Source organism: Mustela nigripes, chromosome 8 (genome assembly GCF_022355385.1).
Source record: "Mustela nigripes isolate SB6536 chromosome 8, MUSNIG.SB6536, whole genome shotgun sequence".
Lineage (NCBI taxonomy): Eukaryota > Metazoa > Chordata > Mammalia > Carnivora > Mustelidae > Mustela > Mustela nigripes.
In genome coordinates this window covers 77690235-77699505 of record NC_081564.1, presented here as the reverse complement: position 1 = coordinate 77699505, position 9271 = coordinate 77690235, and the positions used below count along the sequence as shown (strand labels likewise).

Below are 9271 nucleotides of genomic sequence, written 5' to 3'. Positions count from 1 at the left end.
ATGTGGGTTAAGCCGCTGCCTTCGGCTCAGGTCATGATCTCGGGGTCCTGGGATCGAGTCCCACATTGGGCTCTCTGCTCAGCAGGGAGCCTGTTTCCCTCTATCTCCCTCTCTGCCTGCCTCTCCGTCTGCTTGTGATCTCTCTCTGTCAAATAAATAAATAAAATCTTAAAAAAAAAAAAAAAAGATACATTTCCAAACATATGTTGCATACTAACCTATTAGGTTTATCAAAATGGACTGTGTTTTTACTTGATGGAGATGAAGATGGCATTTCTTCTTTTTCTCTCCTGGGGACAGAATTTGGGAAATTCTCCTTAGGAATAGCGGAATCAACTTCACCTGACTTTGAAAGATGGATATCTTTGTCTTTTTGCTTGTCTGAGCTACTTATAACTGGATTCTGTCCACTGTCTTCAGAGTCTTTATGATCCAAAGAAGGCTGAACAGAGTCACATACTACTGGGATAGCAAAGTGTTCATTTTTGAGGAAATCCATTTCACTGTAGAAAGAAAGAGAAATTATCAGAGAACAACTATGTTCTTAAAACTTTGGAAATAGCATAAATCTCATACTAGGTTTCATGCATTAAGAAGTATAACATATTGACAGAAAATTGTTCGGCAACTGATTAAGCTTTTCTGTACTTTATAAAGGAATGCTTCATACACCTAAAAGTATAACTACAAACTCTTTATCAATGAAGCATAAAAATGGCCTTATAAACTCTGTTTTGAATTGGCATTTAACTTTCCTTTCTGTATTTGCAAAATGGGAATAATTCTATCGAATCCACAGGATTATAATAAGAATTAAATGAAATAATCAGTGGGAAATATTTACAACATTAGTGTGAAGAAGTTATTTTATTAATGCTGACCCAACCATGGGGAACCAATTACATGATTATTATAATAACTTAATAACATTTTTTGGGGAAAAAGAGCATATTAAATATTTAAAACAAATATAAGACTTTATTTAGAAGTATCAGAATATGAAAAATTATGTCTTACAACTGAAATATTATCTTATATATTTATATAATCTGTCAATTTTTAAAAAAACTTTAAGAGGTTCTTTTTAAGAAACGATGATTAAGTACTAACCTTTCAAGTCTTCTGATTTGCTCCATCAAAGACCATTTCTCACTATTTAATAAACTAATTTTATCTTCTAATTTCTGTACTAGCAAGGAGTTCTAAAATCAAAATGGGAGAAAAACAGAAACTTAAGATCTCATAGCATGCTTTTACACAATTTAAATACTTTTTGTGGACTTGACTAGTTAATGCTGCTCACCTCTACAGTCTGAGGAGTTTCAAGGCTTGTAGGAAGGCTGCCTAAAACTGGTGTAAGAGCCTCTAATTCATCTTCTTCTACACCACTGGCCACATCCACAAGATCTTTACCAGTGACTTGATGATTTCCAAAATCTCGGTAGAGTTGCAATAAGTCTGGAGGTTTTGGAATGTTTAATCCTACATCATCCCAGAGTTCAAAATCCTAAAAGATAAATAATAATAATAATAATATTAAATAAAACTTGAAGAAATTTTACCTTGCATTTTTGAGATTCATTTTATTCCTCATAGCAAATATCTTGAGAACCCAACACAATCATAGTTTTGTTGTAATGTCAAAGTGTATGTTCCAAGTGTGAAAACATCATTGTTAAACTTACATCTTCCACTGTCTAATATTATTCTTGTAAGTTTCCTGATATTCTAGGTAAACAGGTTTAACTGTTTTGGATGTCAAAATGTTGCACATTTAATCTTGTTATTAAATCTCTCAAAAATGTAAACTCTTAACTTTCAAGATTGTGTTAATTTTCAAGCTTGTAAAATATATTTAAATATTTGCATGAAGTCATACGAACATGTCTATATTAAGAAAAATCTTAGTTTGTAAGTTGTACCCATTATTTAAAAGTAAAATACTTGACAGCATTAATTTTGTTCCTCCTTTCTTTATTATTCTAACCTATATATATTTAGTGTAATCTCTGGTGGGTAAGCAAGCAATTTAATCTGCTTGCCTTCTTGGTATAGCTGTTTGAATCTAATTTACATTATTAAAAATGCTTCTGACAATTTTCAGAATCCAAATAGCTGTTCTTCAATCTGTTGTATATAAAACATTCTCTTGAATTCAGTCTAATACAATTTTATTACTAAAGTTCAAAAAGGCAGAGCACCTCAAGCACTCTATTAGCAAAGATTTTTTGAAGAGCTTTATAAAATTCCAGATTAATCTACGGTAATTAATTTATGCCAATATATTGTCCTACCATTCTCTCTCTTTCTCTAATACATCAAAATTTAGTATTAATTTGATATCTTGCAACTTATTTATTTATAATTTATTTGGGAAGTCCACTTTGAGAAACTATGGCATACTCATTTGAATGTTCTAAATGTGACCTTTTTATTCCTTTGAAGCTTTATTTGAATAAGGAAAATAGCCATTATTGAGGCTTAAATGTGAGGCAAATATAAGGCAGCTATTAAAAGCAGGGGCTTTGGGGAAATTGGACCTAAGGTGAAATTCATATTTGCTCTGTTTATCATTGTTATAAATTAATTTGAAACTCAAACAGGCCATCTGTAAAATGGATATAATACTCACCTCTTAGGGTTTTTGTAAGGATAAAATAAAATGTCTATTAAGATCTTAACACAGTGCATGGCCTACAATAAGAACTAAACAAATTTAAGCTTTTAAAAACAGTTATTAAATGACTACTACACATATTATTCAAATATCCATTTATCCATCTATATTCATCAAACATTTATTAGCTATCTACCATGTGCTTAGAAAGAAGAATATATACTGTCTCCACTCAGGGGCTTTCACAATTCAAGAGTGAGGACATAAATAGGTACACTTTTTAGTATTACAGATATGATAATTAAAGAGCTGTGAAGAATTCAGAGAAAGGAGTCAGTTTCTGTATTGAGGTAGAAGGAAAGGTTTTGGAAGGGTGATGACCTGTGTACTCTCTTGGAAAAGGCTTAGGTATTTACAAGGCACATGGCAATGAAAGGATAAGGGAACTAACTGTTTCAGAGACAAGGGTAAGAATGAACAAAAGCACAAAACCCTGAAGGAACCAGAGATGTTGAGGGGGATGCAAGCCCTTCTGTTTGGCAAGATTATAATGAATAAGCAAAAGATAGCACTGGAGAGGCAGATAGAGGATAAGCTAAAAACAAAGTTGAGAGTGCTTATAAATTCAGAATTGATAAGGAAGGAGTTAAAGCAGTAGGTAGGAGAGATGACTGACATGAAAATGGGGAGATTCAGAAGGCACATATATAGATGTAGCAGAAGTAAGACAGTGACATAGTTGAGTGTGGCAATGGGAGCATGGCCAAAAGAATACCAGACTATGTGGGCAGAGAAATGTCTGGTACCTAGCGTTATAGAATTTTACCCTATGTATGACTTAAAAAATTAAAGAAACTAGATGAAAGAGAAAATAAATACACTATAAGTTAATAAGGAAACAAATCACTGTAAAAAAAACAAAACAACAACAACAACAAAAAAACAATTGTACCTGATCATCATTTTCATCTGAAAAGGTTATTGATGTAAGCTTGTAGTTATTCTTCAATAAAAATTCATTGACTAAGAAGTTTAGAGCTCTCTTTTCAAGAGGTTTGATCGGTTCCTACAGGCAAAAAGAAGATACAATATTATAAGTTTCCTTTCTTCAATACTTGCGCTACCATTTTATGTTGAAGATACTTTTAGGTCTGTCATTCACCCACCTGAATTTCAGGACTGGATTTGTAATTTTTTCGTTCCTGTAAAGGAACTTCGTGTTCTGGTGGAAGAAAATATAAATAACACTTTACTATTTTATATCTGAAAATATCTCAGCTACTTCTACATTGTCAAAGTAGAAAAAGTCTCAAAAAAGTTTTATGTACACCACCTGCAGCCTTTGTCAGGTTGGCTCGGAGGGCCTGAATGGTCTCCTTGGCTTTCCGTAGTTCAAACTCCAGGACTGGACAGGGATTTGGAATAAACACACACAGGCATCCAACCAAGAAAAGGGAAACAAAATTAAAAAATAAAAAGCAAGGATGGGTATGAAAAAAAAATACAATTTGTATTGAAAACAGAAAGCATGCAATCTTTATGAAATTTGTGAACGCATGCAGCAGAGTTGGTTTGCAAGCAAACTGGTGAATGTTTTCCATAGTTTTTGAATTCAGGGGACTGCTTATCAAACGTTCTAGCTGTCTGACAGGGAATAGCTCTATTTAAAAATAAAATCTATGGCATACTCTCATTTAGGTAAAGAAAAATACTGGTAATCTGGGTGCTTGTACTTCACTCAGTGTAGGTAAGAAAATGCAATGGAATATTTTCAGGTGAAATAATTTTAAGGGAAAAGACAAAATTTAGACCAAGTCCAAGCAAATATACCTAAAGAAGTCCTTAGTATTAAAAAAGAAAAAGGCATCTTTAAATGCATTATCTAGAATAATGTTATATATCAATATACAGAAACATTAGTGACTATATCCCTTCATTAAGATGTTTGAAGGAACATGGATTAAATATTTAATAAATGTTGGGATGGCTTTAAGTTTTTCTACAAAGTTATGCTATCTACAAACAAGCATAGATATGTTAAATACGTATCTTTAAAAATGTTCCTATGGTTTTAAGTTTTATTTAAAGCTAAAGGGTTGAAAGAGTTTGTTTTTTTCATTTCTATTTAAGACCATCCTAAAGTATATGTGTACAATTCTAAAAGTATAGTACCTAAGGATGCTATCTATGTAAAATTAAATAGGATTTCAAAGTTTCTGGTAACTCTCCAAATAGGTATCTCTTAGTGTTAAAAGACACTAACTAGTGAAACTCAAAGCCTTCTCTTGTTACTGGTAAGATAAACATGAATATGGAGGAAACATTTTTAAAAGCTCTTTAAAATGTTTCATTGCCAGCAAGATTTAACTAAATGTGTCTTAACTGGCAACTTTCTTTAAAATATATAATTAATATTTCCCTGAAAAAAAAGCAAGCTTAGCTGTGGGGAAAAACACCATTTCCATGAAGTAAAGCTCTGGGAAAATAAAGTAATCTTTGTCACAACTGGATATTAACCAAAATGATGGTATTTAAATAGCTCTGCATAAAAACTAGCAAATTAAAAAGTTTAAAGATGGCAAATTTTTTCCCTGATTGACTAATAAACAGAAAAAAGAAGATGGCAAATGAGATGCTATCAGAGGCAACAAAGCTATAAAAATATATGGAAAAATTAGGATTCACTCAGTTTGCATATTTTCATTAAAAACTTAAGATGTAATTGAATCACATCTAGTACATGAAGGCCAATTATTTTGATGCACAGAATCTCACTGCAGCAACATGAAGGCACAACTAAAAGTCAGAAGACATGTATGTTACTATTTCTTTTTTGGTAGTTAGCAATGCTGATCTGCAAACATTTCTGTGCAACAAAGTTAAACATTTTCCCTAAAACACTTCTGGAAACAGAGTTTGTCTTTAAAGTCAGACTGTACATATTCAGTGTGTAAGTACAAAATAGGTTTACTTTCTTTTTTTAATTTCAAAGTTCTAAGTAATTGATTTTGATCTAAAAATATTTAACAGTACCTTAGGTAAAATCGGTATATGTATTATGCTTTCAGTATCACTTACAATTTACTAAGACATATTACAGAACAATTGCAGATCAGAAATGCCTGCACCAGAATGATAGAAATATGAAAAAAATAAATTGAAAAAAAAAGGGTTAAAACACAAACTGTGAAAAACTCAAATTCAATTGGTGAAAAGTTTAGGTGACTAAGAGCAAAACACTGAATGATCAAGGCACAGAAAGCCAGAAAACCCATGTCAGACGGCAAGAATTTATATTTTTATGCACATCTACAAATACATTGCCAAATGTCACTAAAAATTACTAACACTTTGAAAAGATAGTGCTTATCAAAATGAATTCACTCTGCTGCATGTTTCTTAATATACAATATAGACTGTAAAAGACAAAGGCATATCTTTGAAGCTATAAGCATATCTCTATAAAGGCACAGTATGATCAAGTACTTCAGTCATTACAATTACATGAGAAAGTTTCACAAGAAAGGTCTGAACAGCTATATTCACATATATAAGAATTTGTCTTTTCTTTATTAAAAAATATTGTATTAAAGCTCAAAATTAACTATCCTATAAAGAGATGCATTGTACCAAACAATCTCCAAGTATTTTTCAAATATTTTAATTCTTCATAAAAATGTTTAAGGATGTGTATGTTTGTAAAAACAACAACAACAACAACAACAACAAAAAACTGTAGGAACCAACTACCTACCTGCTTCACTCCACTATCTCAATCCTCTACTACTAGTCTAACCCTACTGACAGCAATTTTATTGGAATTAAACTAATAACTGCAAAGATGTAGGTATATCCTAATATTACAGATTATAGTCTTACCAAAATAATTAATGAATTTCAGTATAAGCATCTCTAGATTAGTTGAAATTACCATCTTCCAACAGGGGGTGGAATACTAGTATTCTGTTAGAGGTACCTGAGTGTTTAAAGATCATGTTCTCATGACTTTACATGAAAGGTAAAGTGTTAAATTTCAAAGCGGAAAAACAAAAATAGCAATCCCCTGTGCCCCAATCAATATATCTCTGTATTATCTTGAAATATTTGCTAGTCTTTGATCATTTTGGCACGAAACTCAAAACATTATTTTGGAAAAATTTTTCCGTGACTCGGACATGACAAGAGTCAAGTACTTTCTCATTTCCATTCCTGTTCACTGTTGAAGAGTTCAAATCAACAAGGCTGAGTCAAGGTCTTTCCCATAGTAGACATGAAATCATCTTTCCAGTCAGAATTTCCCGGATTTCTTTTTTTTTTTAACTATAAAGTGATTTGACTTCATAATAAAATATCACTTCCCCATTTTTAAATATTTATTTTATAATCCCAGGAATGGTTCTAAGACATAGGAAAATTATTTTAAGATCTCAAGTTAGAATAGAAATCTATTCCTAAAAATGATACAACAATCCTAAGAGAGTACCATTACCTCCCCTCCTGGGTTTAGAGAATTCTTGCCTATTAGAGACTTCAGAAAGGAATAGTACTGTTAGGCCTCTTCGTAGATAGTGAAAAATAAATGAATAAAAGCAAGAAGCAGGGGCGCCTGGGTGGCTCAGTGGTTAAGCCGCTGCCTTCAGCTCAGGTCATGATCTCAGGGTCCTGGGATCGAGTCCCACGTCGGGCTCTCTGCTCAGCGGGGAGCCTGCTTCCTCCTCTCTCTCTCTCTCTGCCTGCCTCTCTGCCTACTTGTGATTTCTCTCTGTCAAATGAATAAATAAAATCTTTAAAAAAAAAAAAAAAAGCAAGAAGCAATCTTTGTAGTTTACAGATATTTAGTTTTCTATATTCATCTTCATCCGGAGAAAAATCCTCTTCCCCAAATCTTACAGATTCCTCTATCACTCATCTCAAAGCTGGTGTTTTTTTGAGTACCATCTTTGCCCTTTTCTTACCCTACATATACCAACGGGATGGTTTTAACTTTGACAAGTAGGCTGAAGATTCAAAAATCGTTCAACCTTTTCCTGAAGATACAGACCTACCTAATTATATCTAGGACATGCCCATCTGAATGTCTCATAAGTTTTGAATCTGATCTATCTATATGAATTTCATCATCTTCCTCTCATATCTGTTCTCCTTCTTCTGCTTGCAGCCTCTCTCCATTAATGGCACCACTATCAATGCAGATACCCAAACAGGAAACCTGGAATTACTCTTCACTTATCCCTTGTGCTTACTCAGTCCACATTAATCAAATATCCAAGCCATATTAATTCCAACCTTTGAGTAACCCCCTCCTAAAAAACCATCCATCTCAACTGTCTCTGCAATTTTCCTAGTTCAGACCTTTATGACTTATCACATAAATTGTAACACCTTTCAGTCATATTAAAAGCTTGTTACCTTTAAAGTCTTGCTTGAGCATCTACCTCATTTAAAATCATGAAGACTTAAGTAAGGCTCAAAATAAGAAAAACCAAAAGTACTATTAATAGGAAGTATAAATATCTGTACTAGAGGAGAAATACATCAGGAAACAAATAGGTTTCTTTCATCTGGTAAATATGTATATGTATATTGCAGGCCAATAGCAGACAGATGAGAGGACTATTGATGCTGCTTCTAAATCAGCAGATAGGCCAGGTTATTTCCGGGTATAAACCTAGTAGACATTTTAGAATGTCTACTAGATTATGTAAGGGTTACAGAGGTTTCAAATGTCTATTTTGTTCATTATTATTAACAGAACAGCTTAAGACTTCGAGTATTCTATAAGCACTCAACAAATATTAGTTGAGCAAATGGATATTCAGAGACTCTGATGTTAAAAGACAGATTATGTGAAACGGAGACAGGGTTACAGGTGGTCCCAAACTTAACAAGGCCCTTACCACCGTTTCTAAAGTACTGAACATTTATTTATATTACAGATATAGACATTTTTCAGGACAAATTCCTTGAGAGTGGAAACTTTATTTCATGTTTCTATATCTAGTACCTAACACATAGCAGATGCTCGGAATGTCTAAAATAAAATTTTCAAATGGCAATCCCAATATTTAGAATGTGCATGTCCCTTGCTATCTTTAAGAAAACTTAAAAATTTAAGAGGTGCGCTGTATATACTAACACTAGATTTCTTTAATAACATACAGAAAGCTCAGTTAGGTTAAGCTCAGTTTGGTCTGGTGCCTACCACTTTTTAAATAATTTTTATGTGAAAATATACACTTCTAAATTCAGAAACAGAAAATACTTAAACTGAAAAACTTTTTAAAAATTTACTTCTTTTAAAAGAAAATGGTTATGCTGAAATAGTCTTGTATGGGAAAGACATAATTTGGCTATCCACCCACAGGAATGTACGGACAGGTGGAAACCATGGCCTGGTACTAAAAGATATATTGTGGACTCTGGAATGAGAACTTATGTGTCCATATCCTAATCCCTTCTCATTTGGAGGCTACCAAATGTTCAATCGTGGTGAGCCTCAGTGTCCTGATCTATAAAATAAGGATATCATGACCTATTCTTCAGAACTGTTAATAAGGATAAAAAATAAATTATTGTATACAAACCACCCCACCACAGTGCCTGACACAGAGCAGATGCTCAACAAACATTAGTTCATTCAGAGATGTCTTCCTC

General features: G+C 32.9%; 1 protein-coding gene across 6 annotated transcripts in view; it reads right to left on the bottom strand.

Moving 5' to 3' along the window:
• Positions 1 to 9271, bottom strand: part of RELCH (RAB11 binding and LisH domain, coiled-coil and HEAT repeat containing) — a 106681-nt gene that overhangs the window by 73885 nt on the left and 23525 nt on the right. For 5 of the 6 annotated variants that reach the window (XM_059409775.1, XM_059409773.1, XM_059409774.1 and 2 more), the window contains exons 3-8: positions 3951 to 4022; positions 3784 to 3839; positions 3570 to 3683; positions 1304 to 1507; positions 1111 to 1202; positions 219 to 503 (exon numbers count right to left, since the gene is read on the bottom strand). In XM_059409775.1, the coding sequence (XP_059265758.1) occupies positions 219 to 503; positions 1111 to 1202; positions 1304 to 1507; positions 3570 to 3683; positions 3784 to 3839; positions 3951 to 4022 (823 nt within the window). The remainder of the gene's footprint in view (positions 1 to 218; positions 504 to 1110; positions 1203 to 1303; positions 1508 to 3569; positions 3684 to 3783; positions 3840 to 3950; positions 4023 to 9271) is intronic. The other variant, XM_059409776.1, reaches the window with a different exon arrangement.